Source organism: Colobus angolensis, unplaced genomic scaffold, assembly GCF_000951035.1.
Source record: "Colobus angolensis palliatus isolate OR3802 unplaced genomic scaffold, Cang.pa_1.0 Scaffold175, whole genome shotgun sequence".
Taxonomy (NCBI): domain Eukaryota; kingdom Metazoa; phylum Chordata; class Mammalia; order Primates; family Cercopithecidae; genus Colobus; species Colobus angolensis.
In genome coordinates this window covers 1,498,272-1,520,184 of record NW_012114877.1, presented here as the reverse complement: position 1 = coordinate 1,520,184, position 21,913 = coordinate 1,498,272, and the positions used below count along the sequence as shown (strand labels likewise).

General features: G+C 35.6%; 1 protein-coding gene across 1 annotated transcript; it reads left to right on the top strand.

The window, feature by feature from the left end:
- Nucleotides 1-980: 980 nt before the first annotated feature.
- LOC105509354 (probable C-mannosyltransferase DPY19L2) lies at nt 981-18,489 on the top strand. The gene is made up of 5 exons (XM_011938562.1): nt 981-4,067; nt 5,350-5,469; nt 7,007-7,181; nt 16,873-16,972; nt 18,360-18,489. Exons 2-5 carry the CDS (start codon nt 5,404-5,406, stop codon nt 18,487-18,489), a joined length of 471 nt encoding a protein of 156 aa, XP_011793952.1. The 5' UTR covers nt 981-4,067; nt 5,350-5,403.
- The last annotated feature ends 3,424 nt before the right edge of the window (nt 18,490-21,913 follow it).

Below are 21,913 nucleotides of genomic sequence, written 5' to 3'. Positions count from 1 at the left end.
TGGCACATATACACCATGGAATACTATGCAGCCATAAAAAAGGATGAGTTCATGTCCTTTGTAGGGACATGGATGCAGCTGGAAACCATCATTCTCAACAAACTATCACAAGAACAGAACACCAAACAATGCATGTTCTCATTCCTAGGTGAGAAATGAACAATGAGAACACTTGGACACAGGAAGGGGAACACCACACACCAAGGCCCATCATGGGGTGGGGGAAGAGGGGAGGAATAGCATTAGGAGATATACCTAATGTAAATGATGAGTTAATGGGTGCAGCACACTAACATGGCACGTGTATACATATGTAACAAACCTGAGTGTTGTGCACATGTACCCTAGAACTTAAAGTATAATAAAAAATAAATAAATAAATTTAAATAAATTAACTTCCTATTTATTGAGATAGATGTTCAGTTTTAGTAAATGCTCTATGAGGATTTTTTAAATGTTCATTTCTTATTTGGGGGAAGTTCAAAGTTACATGTTATATCATGTTATTAATGTGCTATTCTAAATGGTCTAGTACACCAGCTTATTTTTCTACTTTATCTGTTTTCTTAGAATGCTATCTTCACATACAACATTAAAAATGAATTTTTCAAAATTGTCTTGTAATTTTAATAGTGTTTGCTTTATATAGATAGTGCTGTTGTTCATTGCATGATTATTATAGGATTGTACTTTTGGTTATTATAAAGGATATTCTTTGCTTTACTTAGTGTTTTTTGCTGTAAATTTTTCTTTGTAGAAAATTAGTATTGCCACATCTGCTTTTTTATAGATTTGCCTGGTTTACCTGTATTTATGCTTTTTTTTTTTTTAACATTTTTGTGACATTTTGTTTTTGGTATATTTCTTATTGTTAGTTTTTTTTCTATTTAAATTCCTCTGATACTCATTTTCTAATTGGTGAATCTAACCCATTTTCATATTAACTGTGATAACTGGTGTGTTTATACTTCTTCCTGCCATCTGATTTTATGTTTTCTATTCATCATGCTTTTCAAAAATTATTTTCTTGATACTTGCTGAATTGTTAGCTGTATTCCATTTCTATATTTCCTGATGGTTTTTCTTAAATTATTAGCAAATATATTCATCTTGATACTAAGAATTCATCAGCATCTAAAACCGGTTACCACCAATGGTAGTAGCTAACAGTTATTATTTCCTGTATGTCTGACAGTATTTTAAGCTTCTTACCAGTATTAACTCAATAAACCCACCTTGTAAGAAGGGAGTCAGTTATTCTCATTATTTACAGATGAGGAAACCAGTAAGAAGGTAAGTGATTTTCCGAAAGGCACAAGCTAGTGAGTAGTGGAGGCAGAATTCATACTCAGGCTCTGTACTTAGAGACCTGCTTGCTTCAGCACTGAGCTGTCGGAATATTTTTACTTGTCCCTGCCTACACACCCTCTCCTTCCAGGTTATGCTGAAATTTACTTCTAGATTGTTGTCGTATCTCTTATGTTTTAAGAAATCTCTAAATATTTACGTTAAAGACACCAGCAATCTTTGGACTTGACTTCAAATTTTACTGATTTATTTTTCCTTGACATGTAGAATTGGCTTGCTTTCTGGGTGCTTTCTTTGAAAAATGGCTTTATTTTGCCCTCATATTTGATGGATAGATTGGTTAATAGATATTTGTGGGTTTCATTCAACATTTTGTTGACGTTGCTTCTTTGTGTTCTAGCATTGAACATTACAGATGAAAATTCCTATATAGTTTTTCTCTCTGGAAATTTATAAGGTTTGGAGGGGTGATGTGTGTGCATTGTTGTTCTCTTATTCTTTCACTTTAGCCTCTCATTTTTGAATTTCTGTTACTGCTTTTATCCTATCTATTTCTTCTCTTTCTGTGTTCTTAGAGAATATCATCACTGAGTCTTTAATACTGTCAACTTCAGCTGTGTACATGTTGCTCTTCAACCTTCTTTTGAGGCTTTAAATTAGGCAAATATATTTTTCTTAGAATTTCTGAAAACTCCTTTTCACTGGAGCTTATTTTAATTATATAGATGCCTTATCCTCTTAAACTTCTGTGAAAATAATAACTGGAGTTTTCATTTGCATTAGCTGTTTCATGAGAGGTCAAGTTTTTTACTCATTTTGGTGTTTCCTTTTCGTGCTATTTGTGTCTTGGGATTTGGTTGTATATTCACATTTTTAATTAGTTACTTGATTTAAATAAAGTATCAGTAGTTACTTTCAGGGTTCTTGGTGATTATAATAATTACTCACCTACCAGGCTTCTTCCTTGCATACAGCTCACTACAGGAATCTGTAGTGCCTAGAAGATTTCGGGACAAGTGGGGAAATCGCACTCCGTTAACTGCATACACAGGGAAGGAGCTACAAGGGAGGTAGAATAATTTGGTCTTCACTATTACTTTAAGAAACCTTCCCCTGTCTTCTATTTTAAAAAAACTACTGCATACAAAGGGTAGGAGCTACAAGGGAGATAGAATAATTTGGGCTCCACTACTACCTTAAGAGACCTTCCCCTGACTTCTCTTTTAAAAAACCTGTGGGTCTCTGTACCCCTGAACTTACTTTCCACACTTATTTCTCTTTTCACCCTCAAAATCCATATTAGAGTGCCTCTGCAGGCTATAAAGCCTTTCATAAAAGTAAAATACCCAGTCTTTTGAAGAGAAGAATAAAATAGGCAGCCTCTACCTCTTGTCTTACTCTAATATAAACTCCATGAAGATAAGTATTGTGTCCATACTGTTCGTGCTGCACAGCAGTTGCCCTTATCTGCGGGGCGATGCATCCCAAGACCCTCAGTGGATGCTTGAAACTGCAGAGAGTAACACACCTGATTGCCATCATCGGAACATATTTCTGTTCACATCTTCCACCCACAATTTTGATGCCTTTTCCATCTTAACTAAGCACTTACCATGGACTGTGGCCACAAATTTTGCAGTTTTAGATGCAACAGCAAAACTAGCATTAATTTTTTCTTCTTCACAATTTCATGGATAGATTTGTTCTTACCAGAGATCTTAGCCACCTCAGCATATGATGTTTTTTTTTTTTGAGAACTTTCACCTTTTCTCTTAAAAGAAAGCACTTTACAGCTTCTCTTTGGCATATCTCAACTGCCAGCATCACTGCTCTTGCACTTTGGGACCATTATTAAGTCAGAAAAGGGTTACTTGAAAATAAGCACTGAGATACCACCAGAGTCCATCTGATAACTGAAATGGTAACTATGTGACTAACAGGCCAGTGACAAATACAGCATGGATATGCTGGACAAAGGGATGAGTCACTTCCCAGGTAGGATGAAGCAGGGTGACTTGAGATTTCACTATTCAGTATGGTACACAATTTAAAACTTAGGACTTGTTTATTTCCTGGAACTTTTCGTTTAATATTTTTGGACTGCAGTTGACCACAGGTAACTGAAACTGTGGAAAGTGAGGATTGGAGGATAAGCAGGGACTGTGGTATTCATTTCATTGCATACTGCCTAGAATACAGTAGGTGTACTGTATTTTATAAAGGGACAACTTTTCTGAAACTAAAAATATTTATGTTTTACGCAGTAATTTTTCTTCTGAAATTTATGCTAAGGGAATATTCAGAGATGCTTACAAAGTTTTATGCACGAGTGTCTATGTTATTTGTAATTGTGAAAAATGAAAACAACTCAAAAGTTTAACAGTGGTCATCTAAAGTATTGTATATACTGTATATTACACTGTATATATAGGTTTAATAGAAGGTCATCCTATTCATTTATTCATAAGAGGTACCATCTCCAGGGATCTGTAAGATCTATTTTGTCTTAACCAAAGAACAAATTTTTGACATATCTTGAATATGATGACTATAAATTATGACTTTTAAATTGTGGTAATTTTTGTAGTATTATCTGATATTTTTATTTTTATGTATGTTCCTAAGTAGTTTAGAGATACTCAGATTTTTAAGATCAAACAAATGAAGCTTATTTTTATACATTTATAGTATAAAAGACATTCAGTAAATAGATAATATTTTTGTTTTATTCTAGAAAAAATCTCCTTGAACATGGTGAGGTAAAGCTTTCATTTTAATCTCTGGTAGACTTGTGTATTACATTCTAGTTTGAGGATAACTGACAAAGGTATAACCTGCTGCTGACGCACCATCAGTCATGAGTTGTTCAGCATTGGTGATACATTTCTGCTGATCCTTCTCACTCTTTCATCTGCTCTCACTTTTGAATAGTAATAAGGATTTAAAAGCTGGAAGGCTGATTTATGACTATAGTACAGAATTAAATTAAATTGCATTCATTTAACAATAACAAGCATTTGGTTTCTAGCCTGCTGAGCGAATCAGCTACAGTCCATTAGGGCAGGCGCCCTTGGCCCTGTGACTGGTGGCCATCTGCCACCACGTAGATTTGCTGTTCAGTCAGCGACAAGCTCAGAAGTGTTGAAGGACACAAAAGATACTAAAGTAATGTTCCTGCTCTTCAGTGTGTGTAATTTTACAAAGGAAACAAGACAACATTTTATATGGTGCAAAATCATTTTGTAGCATAAAAAGGAAAAGATCAATATGGCCTAGAGATATTTCCTATTTGATAGAACTTTAAGTGGGTGTTGAGGTAAGGGTCAAATTTATGGGAGTGGGTAACTGAATTTGAACTTAATAGGGATAGTTTATGACACATGTTGAGTATCCCTTATCCAAAATGCTTAGGACTAGAGGTGTTTCAGATTTCAGATTTTATTGAATTTTGGAATATTTACACTGTAGTTACTAGTTGAGATCCCTAATCTGAAAATCCAAAATCCAAAATGCTTCAATGAGCATGTGTTTTAGCATAACCTTTGAACATCATATTGGTACTCAAAAGTTTCAGATTTCGGAGCATTGTAGATTTCAGATTTTTGGATCAGGGATGCATTAGTAACTTTGTCACTTTACAGTGAGGCCCGCTGTGTTGGTCCTCTGCCTCCTCACACCACCTCATGCTCTCCCTGGCTCCTCTGCCTGCTCCATTTTCTTGCCGGCTGCACTTATTGCCTTACAGTAGACTATGTAATGGATTTATTTATTTGCTATGTCTATGTATTGTCTGTCTTTCGGTACTAAATGTACTTAAATATAATACAAGGGCAGAAATTGCTCACTGTTGTATCTGAAGCACCCAGAAGAGTACCTGGAACATAGTAGGCATTCAATAAATGATTGTTGAATGAATGAATACTAATAGGCTCATTACTAAGTTAGAAGATCCTTGTCTTAATGAATAATATAGTTTCAATATAGTTCATTAATTTAAAAATGTGAAAAGTAAAAATGTGATTTTGTCTTGTGTTTTTGTAGCTGACTTTTCACACATTGCAGTTGTTAGTGTTTACTGCCCTTGCCATTTTAATTATGAGGCTAAAGCTGTTTTTGACACCACACGTGTGTGTTATGGCTTCCTTGATATGCTCTCGACAGGTAAGGGATTCATTCTTGTATAACAATACCGTAAAAACTATAGTAACTACACTTAAAGTTACCGCAGCTTTGCTGACTAATTCAAAATACAAACACACTAAGTGTTTTTAACGAATTTAAATGATTTAAAATATGACTTCATGATTCACTATAAGCAAGAAAAGCAATTTCAAGTGGCTTTGAAAAGTATTTCTAGATTTTAAATTGATATTTCTGTAACAAGTGATTAGGCAAATATTTCCCCTGTTAATATCCTGTCTATGAACATAACCTTTTGGAGTTCAGGTCTGTGTAAGGGTGCCTGGCACAGTTGCTCACACCTGTAATCACAACACTTTGGGAGGCCAAGGCGAGCAGATCACTTGAGGCCAGGAGTTCTGAGACCAGCTTGGCTGACATGGTAAAACCCCATCTCTACTAAAAATACAAAAATTAGCCGAGCATGGTGGCAAGTGCCTGTAATTCCAGCTACTTGGGAGGCTGAGGCAGGCGAATCACTTGAACCTGGGAGGCAGAAGCTACAGTCAGCCAAGATCGTACCACATCACTCTAACCGGGGTGACAGAGTGAGACTGTCTCAAAAAAAAAAAGAAAATAAAAAAAGTTTCCTGGTGGCCGGGCATGCTGGCTTACATCTGAAATCCCAGCACTTTGGAAGGCTGTGGTGGGCAGATCACTTGAGGTCTGGAGTTCGAGACCATCCTGGCTAACATGGTGAAACCCCGTCTCTACTAAAATACAAAAATTAGCAGGGCATGGTGGTGTGTGCCTGTAATCCCAGCTACTCAGGAGGCTGAGCCAGGAAAATTGCTTGAACCCGGGAAGCAGAGGTCGAAGTGAGCTGAGGTTGCACCACTGCACTTCAGCCTGGGAGACAGAGTGACACTCTGTCTCAGAAAAAAAAAAAAAAAAGTACCCTGAAGTACTCATCCAATACCAGAGTAGATGCAGAGTAATTGCTCTAATTTGATCCCATTTGGCTCAAAGAATCTGTAAGAAACTCTAGGGTTCTATCACTGTATCTAACATACAAAAGAACTAGATAAATTAGCTAGAATATTGGGCCTCAGGTACTTCTACAAACACCTTACTTAGTTTTGATTATGAGTGTATAGCCTTAAAATACCATAATGCCTGTTTTCCTGAGAAGAATCTATATATGTCAAGCTAATAGGACTTCCCTGTCTACTAATGATGTCCACAAAAGGCAGCCAAAGATGAAAGGATTTAGTTCTAAGATCTAAGATGTTTCACAGTTGTGATTTGTTTATTTTAATCCTTGGTAGTAAATTAGTACTAGAAGGATCAGGCATTCCTTAATTCTTCCCAGGGGAGAGAAAGTTCCATTTTCACCTGGGCCCTGTAATGCCAACATATTCGTTGCTTTGGAAACAATCGGAGATGGTAATTCTGTATACATATGTGCTGATATCAAAGGGTAATTCACATTGGTTTGAGTCACAAGGTGAGAATTTATTGTTGACCCTACAGTACTCTTCATATAAGAACTATAAATAAATGGTTTCTGTCGTTTCAGCTCTTTGGCTGGCTTTTTCACAGAGTTCGTTTTGAGAATGTTATCTTTGGCATTCTAACAGTGATATCAATACAAGGTTATGCAAACCTCCATAATCAATGGAGTGTAATAGGAAAATTTAATAATTTGCCTCAGGAAAAAATTTTACAGTGGATCAAATACAATACCACATCAGGTGTGTAAGTATTTGGTTATATGCGTAGTTTTACGCAAACATACTCACAAACACATTTGTGTGTACTATATAATTGTCATTTCTGATATATGTTTTCATGTGTGTATGACAGATTTACAAATAGGCATTCATACTCTCACAGACTTTGAGTAGACTTGTAATGTCAATCAAACCCTTTCAAAAGGTGATTTTGTGCCCCCTTTAAGCCCCTCCCAGATAATTCTCAAATAATTTAAACTAGCACCAGGAAATTAATGATTTTTCACAAGTTATGTCCTTTAACTCTCAGAGAGCACTATAGCATTTTAACCATAACAATGACAAATCAAAGAAGTAAATCTTTAAAAATGAAATTTCACACCTTGTGCCAGGCACAACAGAAGATACTCTTGGTGGTGGGGAGAACTGGCACCGCTTCTGTCACTCCAATCAGTGCCATCTCCTCTAATTCTGTAAACAGGTCATTGGCAGAAGAGTTAAAGTCTTGGATATTCTATTTTCTTCACTAAATCATCTCACAGAGATAATATACATCCTACTTTTAAATACTCCAAAATTGTCTTTTTAGCCTACTTTCTTTTCTTCCTGTCTTTATTCAGAACTACCTCAAGCAGATAGATATTTTTAAGTACCTTTCCAGAGAATAAGTATATTCTATAACATTTTCTGTAACTAAATTTGTAAATCTAAGATTATTTTTGATATTTAGAAACTTTCTCTGGCACAAGTTCTTCACTATGGCTTATTTAAATTTTCTTATGACTCCTGAGCTTGTTTCCTTTTATTTCTTATTTGATAGCCTCTTTTTTGCTAATTAACCATCATTAAGGTAAATCTTTATAGGCATTAACTAAGATATTTGGTCTATAGCTTTCAAAGGGTGTAGGTGACAGCGCCTCATTAAACTGCCAAGCCAGTTTAATTCGAATTTTAAAAGTAATCCCCAGCAGACTTTTTCCACATAGAAGCTCAAGGTAATCACTCCCTTTCTTTACTCTGCCTTGCCCCTCCGCAGTTATAGCTATTTTTCCCAAGCTTTTAAAGATAGCTGCCCTTTTAATATTTTCTTGTGTCTTTCTTTGTTCCGGTGTTTGTATTACGTTCCTGACAGAGAGCCTACATTTGGCAACTTATCCTTCTAAGATAACTGCCACAAACCCCTATCTCACTTTTAGATGCCTCTTCTTTGATCTTCTTTTCGTCTTATTCTCCTTTTAATTGCTCTTATTATGAGTTATCTCATGGCTACCACATATTAAAAGCTGTATGAAGTTTTGTAGTATTAGTGGGACTAGTGCTTATATTGAGGCCCGCCATGTAAGGCTGTATAGTTTGTGCACTACACAAAGGTGACCAATTGAGAGGATAAGTGAAAGCTTAAATCCAGCTTGTGGTCCACTCATCAAGCCATGTAAAATGGGGCTCTGTCAAGTCAGGGGAATACCTTTTTCTAATCTGTGTAGTAGGCTAAATGGAGACTTCCATACAGTGATAGGAAAATACCTTGTTCTTCCTTGTTATGCTCATTTACTTCCCAGCCAAAAAAACAGAAGGTGGAGGGGGAGGGTATTTCTTCCTCTCTGTCTGCCATAGATGACAACTCAATGGGTCCAGCTCTTGCTGGACAGGTGTGCCTAGTTTTTTCTGGAAGACCCTGGCCCTGGGCTTTCAGTTCTTCTTGCCCAGCATTTCCCAACCTTAGCACTGTTGACATTGAGGCTGTCCTATGAATTGCAAGAAATCCCTGGCTTCTATCTACAAGATGCCAACAGCATCTCCTCCCTCCTCCCCATAATATGACATCAAAATGTCTCCAGAAGTTGATAGTGCTCCCTAGGGAGCAAAATCATGCCTGCTTAAGAACCATTTCTCTAGCTTAACAGCTTGTCATCATTAATTATTGAGTCTCCAATAATAAATACACATTCTTTGATTGGCTTAACATGTTTTCAGATTTGAAGGATATAAAGAAATTGTCATTCAAAGTTGTATTTAGAATGCTTAGTTATATTGGAAAGTAAAGACTCAAGGTTCTCAAAGTTTTTAATTTATGTGGGTACATAGCAGGTGTGTATATTTATGGGGTAGATGGGATATTTTGATACAGGCATACAATGTGTAATAATCATATCAGGGTAAATGGAGTATCCATCACCTGAAGGATTGATCTTTGTGTTACAAACAATCCAGTAATACTCTCTCAGTTGTTTTTCAATGTACAATTAAATTTTGTTGACTATAATCACCCTTCTGTGTTACCAAACACTACATTTATCCATTCTTTCTATTTTGTTTGTGCACATTAACCATCCTCACTTCCCCTCCACCCCCTCACTATCCTTCCCAGCCTCTGGTAACCCTCATTCTATTCTTGGTCTCCCTGAGTTCAACTCTTTTCATTTTTAGCTCCCACAAATAAGTAAGAACATGCAAAGTTTGTCTTTCTGTACTTGGCTTATTTCAGTTAATGTAATGACCTCCAGTTCCATCCATGTTATGGATAGGATCTCATTCTTTTTTTTATGACAGGATCTCATTCTTTTTTATGGCCGAGTAGCATTGCGTTGTGTCAGTGTACCACATTTTCTTTATCCATTCACCTGTTGATGGACACTTAGGTTGCTTCCAAATCTAGGCTATTGTGAGAAGTGCTGCAATAAACACGGGAGTGCAGATACCTCTTCTAAACATTTATTTCCTTTCTTTGGGGTATATGTCTAAGAGTAGAATTGCTGGATCATTTGGTAACTCTATTTTTAGTTTTTTGAGGAACCTCCAAACTCTTCTATATACTGGTTGTGCTAATTTACATCTTCACCAAAAGTGTATGAGAGTTCCCTTTTCTCCACATCTTTTCCTGTCTTTTGGATAACCGCCATTTGTTATTGCCTGCCTTTCGAATAATAGCCATTTTAACTGGAGTAAGATTCTATTTCCCTGTAGTTTTGATTTGCATTTCTCTGATGATCAGTAATGTTGAGCACCTTTTCATGTACCTGTTTGCCACTTGTATGTTTTCTTTTGAGAAATGTCTATTGAGATCTTTTACCCATTTTTAAAGTAGATTTTTATATATTTTTTCCCTACAGAGTTGTTTGAGTCCCTTATATATTCTGGTTATTAATTCCTTGTCAGATTGGTAGTTTGCAAATATTTTTGTCCATTCTTTCTGTTGTCTCTTCACTTTGCTGATTGTATCCTTTGCTGTGCAGAAGCTTTTACACTTGATGTGATCCCATTTGTTCATTTTTGCTTTGGTTGCCTGTGCTTCCCAGGTACTTACTCAAGAAATCTTTGCTCAATCCAGAGTTCTGGAGAGTGTCCCCAAAGTTTTCTTGTAGTAATTTCAGAGTTTGAGGTCTTAAGATTTAAGTCTTTAATCCATTTAGATTTGATTTTTGTATGTGGCAAGAGATAGGGGTGTAGATTCATTCTTCCGCATATGGATATCCAGTTTTCCCAGCACCATTTATTGAAGAGATTACCCTTTCCCCAGTGTATATTTTTGGGACTGCTGTAAAAAATAACTTACGGTAGATGTATGGATTTCTTTCTGGGTTCTCCATTCTGTTTCACTGGTCTGTGTGTATGTTTTTATGGCAGTATCGTGATGTTTTGGTTACTATACTTCTGTAGTATAATTTGAAGTGAGGTATTGTGATTCCTTCAGTTTTGTTCTTGCTCAGGATAGCTTTGGTTATTCTAGGTCTTTTCTGTTTTCATATAAATAAAGATTTTTTTTTCTGTTTCTGTAAGGAATATCATTAGTAGTTTGATGGGAATTACACTGAATCTGTAGATTGCTTTGAATAGTATGGACATTTTAGCAATATTGATTCTTGCAATGCTTGAAAATGGAATAGCTTTCCTTTTTTTTGTGTCTTCAATTTCTTTCTCCAGTTTTGCAACACTTTCATTCAGGTATTTAATTTTATGTGCAGCTACTGTAAATGGAATTACTTTTTAAATTTTCTTTTTCAGGTTGTTCTCTGTTGGCATATAGAAATGTTAATGATTTTTATATGATATTGTATTCTACAACATTACTGAATTTATCAGTTCTAATAGTTTTTTTTGGTGGAGATTTTAAGTTTTTCTAAATATAAGATCATGTCATCTGCAAACAATGATAATTTGACCTCTTCCTTTCAAATTTGGATGCCCTTTACTTCTTTCTCTTGTCTGATTGCTCTAGCTAGGATTTCCAGTGCTATGTTGAATAATGTAAAAAGTGAGCATCCTTGTCATGTCCCAGATCTTAGAAGAAAGGTTTTCATTGTTTCCTCACTCAGTATGATACTAGCTGTGCGTTTGCCGCATATGGCTTCTATTATGTTGATTAATGTTCCTTCTATACCCAGGTTTTTTTGGAAGGTTTTTATCCTGAAAGGATGTTGAATTTTATCAAATGATTTTTCTGCATCTATGGAGATGAGATGATCGTATGATTTTTTTGCCCTTCATTGTGTTGATATTACGTATCACATTGATTTGCTGTGTTGAACCATCTTTGTGTCCCTGAGATAAATCCTATTTGGTCATGATGAATAATCTTTTTAATGTGTTATTGAATTCAGTTTGCTAGTTTTTTGTTGAGGATTTTTTCATTAACATTAATCAGAGATACTGGGCCGTAGTTTTCTTTTTTTGATGGGTCTTCGTATGGTTTTGGTATTAAAGTGATACTGATTTCATACAACAGGTTTGGAAGTATTCCCTTCTCCTCTATTTCCTAGAATCGTTAGAGTAGGATTGATATTAGTTCTTCTTTAAATGTTTGATAAAATTAAGCACTGAAGCCATCAGGTCCTGGGCTTTTCTTTGCTGGGAGACTTTTCATTAGAGATTTGATCTCATTACTTGTGATTGATCTGTTCAGGTTTTGGATTTCTATGTAGTTCAGTCTTGGTAGGTTTTACATATGTAGGGATCTACCCATTTCTAGGTTTTCTAATTGATCAGCATATAGTTGCTCATGGTAGTCTCTAATGATCCTTTACTTTCTGCAATATTGGTTGTAATGTCTCCTTTTTTTAAATCTCTGATTTTATTTATTTGGACCTTCTCTCTTTCTTAGTCTGGCTAAAGATTTGTTTATTTTATCTTTTCAGAAAACCAGTTGATCTTTTATATTGTTTTCTTCATTGCAATTTCATTTATTTCTGCTCTGATCTTTATTATTTCATTTCTCCTACTAACTTTGGGCTTTGTTTGCCCTTCTCTAGTTTTTTAAGATGCATCATTGAGTTGTCAGTTTGAGATTTTTCTTCTCTTTTGATGTAGGCATTTATAGCTATAGACTTCCCTCTTAATACTGCTTTCACTGTATCCCATAGATTTTGATATGTTGTGTTTTCATTATCATTTGGTTCAAAAATTTTCAATTTCCTTCTTAATTTCTTTATTAACCCACTGGTCATTCAGGAGCATATTCTTTAATTTCTATGTCTGTAGAGTTTCCAAAATTCCTTTTACTGATTTCTAGTTTTTTTTTTTTTTTCCATTGTGGTCAGAGAAGGTACATGATATTGTTTCAATTTTTAAAAAATGTTTTAAGACTTGTTTTGTGGCCTATCCTTGTTTTGTGGTCTGTCCTCGAGGAATGATCCATGTGCTGAGAAGGATGTGTATTCTGTAGCTGTTGGATGAAATGTTCTTTAAGTATCTGTTAGGTCCTTTTGATCTATAGTGCAGATTAAGTTCAGTGTTTCTTTGTTGATTTTCTGTCTAGATGATCTGTCCACTGCTGAAGGTGGGGTGTTGAAGTCTCAGGCTATTATTGTATTGGGATCTGTCTTTCTCTGCCTCTCTCTTTAGCTCTGATAATATTTGCTTTATGTATCTGGGTGCGCCAGTATTGGGTTTATGTATATTTATAATTGTTGTATACTCTTGCTGAATTAACCCCTTTTTCATTATATAATGACCTTCTTTGTCTCTTTTTATAGTTTTTGTCTTGTACTTTATTGTGTCTGATATAAATATGGCTATTCCTGTTCTTTTATGGTTTCCATCAGTGTGGAATATAATTTTCCATCCCTTTGTTTTCAGTCTATATTTGCCTTTACAAGTAAAGTGTGTTTCTTGTAGCTAACAGATTCTTAGGGTTTTGTTTTCTTACTTAGCCACTCTTTGTCTTTTGATTGGAGAGTTTAATCCATTTACATTCAGTGTTATTATTGATATGGACTTACCCCTGCCATTTCATTATTTGTTTTCTCATTGTTTTGTGGTCTTCTCTTCCTTCCTCTGTTTCTTTCATTGAAGGTGATTTTTCTCTGGTGGTGTGTTTTAACTTATTGCTTTTTATTTTTTGTATATCCATTGTATGTTTTTAAACTTGAGGTTACTATGAGCCTTGCAAATAATACAACCCATTATTTTAAACTGATGACAGCACTGATTGCATAAATAAACAAATAAGCCAAAGGAAAGCTAATAAAAATTCTAAACTTTAACTTCATCTCCCCACTTTTTACCTTTTTGTTGTTTCTATTTATATCTTATTGCACTGTCTCTTGAAAAGTTATTGTAGTTATTTTTTATTGGTTCATCTTTTTTTCTTTCTACTTACATAAGTTGTTTATATACCATAATTACACTGCTGTAATATTCTGTGTTTCTCTGTGTACTTACTATTACCAATGAGTTTTATACCTTCCGATTATTTCTTCCTCATTAATGTGCTTTTCTTTCAGATTGAAGAACTTCCTTTAGCATTTCTTATAGGATAGGTCTGGTGTTAATGAAATTCACAGCTTTTGTTTGACTGGGAAAGTCTTCTCCTTTAGGTTTGAAGGACATTTTCTCTGGATACACTACTCTCATGTAAAAGGTTTTTTTCCTTCACTTTAAGTATGTCATGACATGCTCTCCGGGCCTGTAAGGTTTCCACTGAAGAGTCTGCTGCCAGATGTATTAGAGCTCCATTGTATGTTATTTGTTTCTTTTCTCTTGCTGCTTTTAGGATCCTTTCTTTATCCTTGAACTTTGGGAATTTGATATTAAATGACTTGAGTTAGCCTTTGGGTTAAATCTGCTTGGTGTTCTAGAACCTTCTTGTGCTTGAATATTGATATTTTCTCTAGCTTTGAGAAGTTCTCTGTTATACTTTTGAATAAACTTCCTACTGCTGTCTCTCTTTCTAACTCCTTGTCTTCAAGCTCACTAATTCTTTCTTCTGCTTGATCAATTCTGCTTATTAAGAGACTGATACATTCTTCAGTATGTCAGTTGCATTTTTCAGCTCCAGAATTTCTGCTTGATTCTTTTTAATTATTTCAATGTATTTGTTAACTTTATCTGATAGGATTACCAATTCCTTCTCTGTGTTATCTTGAATTTCTTTGAGTTTCCTCAGCACAGCTATTTTGAATTCTCTGTCTGAAAGGCTACATATCTCTGTCTCTCCAGGATTGGGCCCCTAGTGCCTTATTTATTTTGTTTGGTGAGGTCGTGTTTTCCTGGATGGTCTTGATGCTTGTGGATGTTTGTCAGTGTCTGGGCATTGAAGAGTTAGGTATTTATTGTAGTTTTTGCAGTTTGGGCTTGTTTGTACCTATCCTTTTTGGAAAGGCTTTCCAAGTATTCAAAGGGACTTTGGTGTTGTGATCTAAGTTTCTGGTCACTGCAGCTGTATCTGCACTAGGAGGCACCCCATGCCCAGTAATGCTGAAGCTATTACAGACTCTTAGAGGTACTACCTTGGTGGTCTTGGAAAAAATCCAGAATTCTTAGGATTAGCAAGCAGAAGTTCTTGTTTCTCTTCCCTTACTGTCTCCCATATGGAGTCTCTCTCTCTCTTTCTCTCTATGTGCTAAGCTGCCTGGAGCTGGGGATGGGGTGACATAAGCACCTCTGTGGCCACCAACACTGGGAATGTGTTGGGTCAGACCTGAAGCTAGCACAGAACTGGGTCTTGCCCAAAGCTCATTGTAACTACTGCCTGGCCACCACCTATTTTTGCCCAAGGTGTAGGGCTCTATAGTCAGCAGGTATCAAAGCAAACCAGGCTGGTGACCTTCCCTTCAGGGTGGCAAGATCCCCCAGGTCATAGTCAGGTCCAGAGATGCTGCTGTCCAGGAGCCAGGGCCTGGAGTCAGACACCTTAGAAATCTACTTGATGCTCTATTCTACTGCAGCTGAGCTGCTGCTTAAACTACCAGACAAAGTCCTTCCCACCCTTCCTTCCCCTTTCCCCAGGCAGAGGGGTCTCTCTCCATTTTCACCACTACCACAGGCCCATGGGAGGTACTGCCTGGCTACCGCCAGCATTCACTTAAGGCCCAAGGGCTCTTCAGTCAGCTTGTGGTAAGTGCTGCCAGGCCTAGGACTCACCCTTCAGGGCAACGGGCTCTCTTCCAGCCCAGGGCAGGTCCAGAAATGCCACCCAAGAGCCAAGATCTGGAATCGGGGGACCACAAGAGCCTGCTTGGTGCTCCTCCCCACTGCGGCCAACCTGGTACCTAAGCGATTTTTGGTTCTTATGAAGATGCTTTTTGTGTAGATCGTTATCACATTTGGTGTTCCTGACGGGAGGATGAACAGTGGAGGCTTCTACTTGGTCATCATGCTCCACCTCCTCTCCAACATAGTTTTTTTTACAGTAGATCTGAATAATATGTCTTGTCTTTATTACTGATTTTATTGTACTGATTAAAAATGGTAACCTTCACAAGTATATAATTGTTTTTTATACCAAAGTATCAGGAAGTAAGCATTTGGTCTTCTGGTGCTTCAAGAGATGAAATGGAAGCCAGATAGTAGATTTTGATGTATCTCTAGTTACAACCAAATTTATACATGTCATTACTCCAAAAAGTACTAGCAGCAAGTAATGAAATGATTTCATGGCATGTATAAATGGTATCAGGTCAAATGGTAACTCTGAGAACTTAATTAAAGATGATCTGAGGGAAGAAAACAATGCTTTTCTCTTTTTATGGCACATCCACAGGACCACAGTTCACAAGCCACAAAAGTCATTTGAAAAAATGTCCCATGAGACTTGCCCTTCACAGCAGTCTCTCGGTTCCTGGCATTTCACATTACTGGAACAGATATGACATTTTACATTCTTTTTGTTTCGTGTGTGTCTGTAGTCCTGTTGTTAGCATGGTGCTCTAGCATGGCAGGAAGCTTTAGTGAAGCAGCTAAGAGGGCAGGCTCTGGAACTTTCTGGCTGTACAGTCTTGGGCAAGTCACTTAACTTGGCTGTCTCTTCATCATCTACAACAGCAGTCCCCAGCCTTTTTGGCACCAGGCACTGGTTTCTTGAAAGAGCATTTTTTCCACAGAACTGGGGGATATGGGGTTGTTTCTGGATGAAACTGTTCCACCTCAGATCATCAGGCATTAGATTCTAATGAGTGCACAACCCAGACCCCTCACATGCTCAGTTTGTAGATTCTACAAAGAACAGAGGACCCACCTCTTAGAATTGTGCAAATTAAGTTATTTAATTCTTGTTAAAATATAGAGCACAGTTTCTAGCACCAAGATAGCATTTAACAAAAGTCAGCTATTATTATAGTAGACAATGAGTAGCTATTGAGTCAATAAAAGGAATGAGGTCCCTGGTCATGTAAATAGGCATCATCCTTCTTAATCTGGGTTCACATATTAGAGGTAAGTTTAACTTCTTATTTTCTTTAAAACATTTCATTGAAGAATATAGCCTTTTTTTTCCCAGGTGCTGTCTTTGCAGGTGCCATGCCTACAATGGCAAGTGTCAAGTTGTCTACACTTCATCCCATTGTGAATCATCCACATTACAAAGATGCAGACTTGAAGTTGGCGGCAGATGAATATTTCATCAAGACTCACTTGGTGACTTCCAATTCTTAGGAATTGGGAAAATTTTTACACACACACACACACGCACACACACAAACTCATCAGCATTTTCATGCTAGAAGTTAAAAAAAAAATGACAATAACCATCCAGAAATGACAGTACGTACCCGTTGCCTCTGGAGCAAGCTGACCTCTGAAAACTGAAAAATGCAAAAGCCAGTTTTTCCCAAAGTGACAAATGTGTCACATATTTATAATGTGTGTGTATTCCAGTAAAACTACTAGGTAGTTGGAACAGGAGATAGGATGGATTTTACTCACAGCCATGGTTTGCCAACCCCTGCTCTACACCACAAGCCCCACTCTGATTTAAGAAATGATTTCTAGATCTTACTGGTGGCCAATGACTAGCCTTTTGTGACACGTAGAAAAAGTACATGAAAGTTGGTATTATATATTACGTGTTTTCATGAAATTTTTGCTAGCCGATTATGAGAACTCTAGTTTCCATTGATGTCTTAAAGTTTTGCTTTCCTTAAATGGCTGGTTTAAAAAATTATTTTGGTTATTCTAGTAGTTGTCAGTATAATCTTTTTTAAAAGTGGATTTTTGGCCTATTGTTAGAGGCAAATGTTTAAATTATTTGAAAGTTTTAGGTCTGCTGTCTAGGAGCCAGTGTTTGGAGTCAGACACCTTAGAAATGTACCTGATGCTCTGTCTGTTCTACAGTGGTAAACTGGCATGGAAACCACTGTGGTGACTGAGCATCCCATATGCTTGAAATTCTAAGCAACATCCAATGCATAAGTGATAGTTTGTCAGGATTTTGTAAGAACTCCCACTACGGTCAAACCACCTATTGTACCATATTTTGGGGACCATCCCCATTTCTCAAGATTCTGTGAAGGTGCTTTTCCTACCTGTTCTGACACCCTGGATGCCCATTGTCTAAGTGTTCTACTTGATACACTCAGTTTCAATTCATGTGTTTGTCAGAGCTTCTTCAGATGAAATTAAGCATTGAAAGACATGTTTTGACTACATTCAGTCTCTGTCAGAATATATTCTCTGAAAACTTTGTGAATTATGAGAAGAAAATGTTATATCCTAAGCTGCTCTCTGTCTGCTACCCAGTACAACTTTAGACTATTTTAAACACTAATAAGCAGTATATGCAGAATTAAAATTGCTATAAGTTTTATTACATTCAAAATATAAGTAGGAATGTGGAAACTGCCATCCCCAAAGTAGTTGATGCTGTTTTGAGTCATGTATATCAGTGTTCCACCCAGTGAGTATTGAGATTTCAATTTAGTAAGTTTTTTTAATCTACTCTATTATCATTCATTTTAAAATCTTTTAAACTATTGTTTAAATTTAAAGGGCCTGGACAAAAATAGTTTATTCTACATATAGTCGAAAATCTGCCAAAGAAGTAAGAGGTAAATTGTTGGAGTTACATGTGAATTATTATGTTTTAGAAGAGGCATGGTGTGTTGTGAGAACTAAGTGAGTATTAACCCTATGCTCTCTGATATGGTATATTTTTAAGCAACAAATGTTTCACTTTCTTACAGTAGTCCTGATTCTTTAAGAGATTTTAGTTTAAATTCATTAAAATATTTTCCTGTTATCTTAGTTTAAATTATTTCATCTAGAGAAGTAAAATTATACTATCAATGAAGTAGAATTTAATTCCAAACATTATAGTATATTTTAACATCCTGATTTTTCAATTTAACATCTTCTACTTAGCTTTTTTCATAATTTTTTAAATATGAAAATTTTTATTAGGTATCTGAAATATGGATTTGAATTTAAAACACAGTGAGATATTAGCATCCAGTACCGTGGCTGAGTTGGATTTGTAAGACTTAAAAGAAAAGTGACAAAACCCAAAATGCCATAATAAGAAAAACATCCTAAGAAAAACATAATGAGAAAAATTAAAATTTTTTAATTTCTAAATTTTGAATCTCTAAAAATCATAAAATTCTAAGATGTGTAATGGATCTTTTGAGGCCTTTGTTTAGGCTCCTAAGCAGAGATATTAGCTCCTGCACATGACAGGAAATTCAGGCACATTAATTGTCTCCTAGAACAACACATTGGCAATCAGAAGAACAAAACAGGTTCTACAGTAACTTCAACGTATCATTTACATTATGCAAAAGGTTTCAGAGATGCAAACTAAAATGAGAAAGTATGACCAACACCCTGAAAAAAAAAAATAAGTTAATAGAAACCAATTCAAGTAGGTCCAGATGTTGGATTTAGCAGCCAAAGATTGCAAAGCCACTATTACAAACACATTCAACGGCTTCAGAAAAATATATTCAATAAATTAAAAGAAAACATGGTATCCATGACTGAAGAGATATGGAATCTCAGCAGACAAATAGAAACACTCTAACCCCCATGGGAATTCTCGAGCTGAAAAGTATAGTAAATGAAATGAAAATTATTTAAATGTACTCAACAGTTTTGAGATGAAAACAGAACATTTGAACAGAAAATTCAGTGAATTTGAAGATAAATCAAGAGAGAATAGTTAATCAAAAGAACAGGAACCAAAAAGATTGAAAAATAACCAATGTCACAGACCTGTGTAATATTAAGTAGTTCAACACATGCATAATTTTAATATTAGGTGTAATGAAAAAAAGAACATGACAGAAAAAATATTGAAGAAATGTTGGCCAAAAATTTCTCAAGTTTGATAAGAGCTACTAACTTAAAGATCTGCTAAGCTCAACAAATCCAACTGGGTTAAGCCCAAAGAAAACCAAAGCAAGGCACATTATAGTCAAAATGGTAAAATCAAAGATAAAGAGAAAATTTGAAAATAAGAGAAAAAATGATATGCTATATAAACATCTGACTTCTCAACATAAATAGTGGAAATTATCAGACACTGGAATGGTAATTCAAAGTGCTGAAGAAGAAAAATCAAGAATTCTATATTTAATGAAATTATCTTTCAAAAATGGAGGCCAAAAATACATTTTTCAGATCAAAAAAATCTAATATAATTTGTTGGTAACAGATTTATACTTCAAGATGGACAAGAAGTTCTATCAGCTGATGAGAAATGATGCCAGATGGTAACTCAGATATACAAGAAATACCGAAATGCACTGGAAATGGTAAATATGTGGATATTAATCACTATACATTTTTCTTCTCTGAAAATCTTTAGAAGACATTATTTAAGACAAAGATGATACCATTATATTTTTTACTTCATGACAGAAATTAAATATACATGACAGTAGCACAAAAATTGAGTAAATGGAAATGTATGATTTACTAGAAATAACCCAATTTAAATGATAAGTAAATCATGATATGTTAAAGATGCTTGTTGTCATCCCTAGCAAAACCACTCAAAAAATAAAAGTGGGGGAAAAAAAGAGCATAATGGCAAGCCTAGACATGGATGAGCCTGGATACATTAAGTGAAATCAGTCAGCCACAGAAAGATGAATAGTGCATTGTGTCACTCATGTGAAAGCTAAAAGAAGTAGCTCATAGAAGTAGAGTAGAATTGTGGTAGTCAGAGTCTGAGTGGGAAGGGTAAGGAGGAGAAGAAAATAAGGAGAGGTTGGTTAAGAGATACAAAATTAGAGATAAATAGAAGGAATAAGTTCTAGTGTTCTCTGGCACTTTAGAGTGAATATTAGTTAACAGTAACTTATCATATATGTCAAGAAAGAACAGGATTCTGAATGTTCCCAGCACAAACAAATGGTAAACATTTGAACTGATGGATATCCTTACCCTGATTTATCATTACACATTGTAATTATGCATTGAAATATCACTCTATACTTATAAATATGTATAAGTATTACTTGTCAACTAAAAATAAAAGGGGAAAAAGCCTAAACATATAACCAGCTTAAGACCCAGCAATTGTACTGGGCATTGTTTCACAGACAGGTGGAAAGTTGTGTTCATACAAAATTCTGTAGAAAAATGTCTACAGCAGCTTTATTTGTAATAGCCTAAACCTGAAACAACCCAGATGTTTTTCGCAAGGTGAATGGTTAAATAATAGTGATCTATTCATACCATGGAATGCTGCTCAGCAATAGGATCAAACTATTGATACACTCAAGAGCTTGGATGAATCTCCAGAGAATTGTTTGAATGAAGAAAAGACAATCCCCAAAGGTTACATACTGTATGATTCCATTTATGTAACTGTCTTCAAATGATAAAATTATGGATAATGATTTGTGGTTGCGAGGGTTTAGGGTGGGGTGGGAATGTAGGGAAAGTATAGTATGTGTGGCTATACAAGCGATCTCTATGGTGATGGAAATGCTCTCTATCGCCATTCTATCAATGTGAATTGTCTGGCTGTGATATTATGCAAATATGCAAGATGTTACCATGGCAGGGGACACTGTTTAAAGTCTATACAAGAGCTACTTGTATTATCTCTCACTTAATGTGGATCTCCAAACTTGAAATAAAGTGTTGTTTTTTTTAAAAAAAAAAAAAACACACAATAGCAAGCCTATATCAAACCGTATCAGTAATTTCAAAGTGAAGGAGGACTAAACTTTTCCAAACAAAAGGAGATTGGCAAACTGAATACAAGAGCAAAACCTATCTATGGGCTGCCTGCAAGAGGTGCATTTTAAATGCAAATATGTATATTGGCTGAAGGAAAGAGAATGGAAAAGATACCATGTGAGTAAACATTAGAAAGCTGAAGTGAAAAATGTATAAATATCAGATAAGATAGGTGTTAAGACAAAGAATATTACTAGAAATGACGTTTTATAATGCAAAATAGTTCAGTACAGGAGAAAGATGTAATAATTTGAGTGCATATGAACTTAAAAGAGAATTTCAAAATATATGAAGCAAAAATTGACAGAACCCAAAAGGCAACAAACAAGATTAAAATGGAATTATAAAAATCA

Coding starts and splice junctions, on each gene's coding strand:
- LOC105509354 (XM_011938562.1), top strand. CDS start 5,404: ATGAGGCTAAAGCTGTTTTTGACACCACACGTGTGTGTTATGGCTTCC. Junction 5,470..7,006: donor CCTTGATATGCTCTCGACAG/GTAAGGGATTCA, acceptor CTGTCGTTTCAG/CTCTTTGGCTGGCTTTTTCA. Junction 7,182..16,872: donor CAAATACAATACCACATCAG/GTGTGTAAGTAT, acceptor TTTTTTTCCCAG/GTGCTGTCTTTGCAGGTGCC.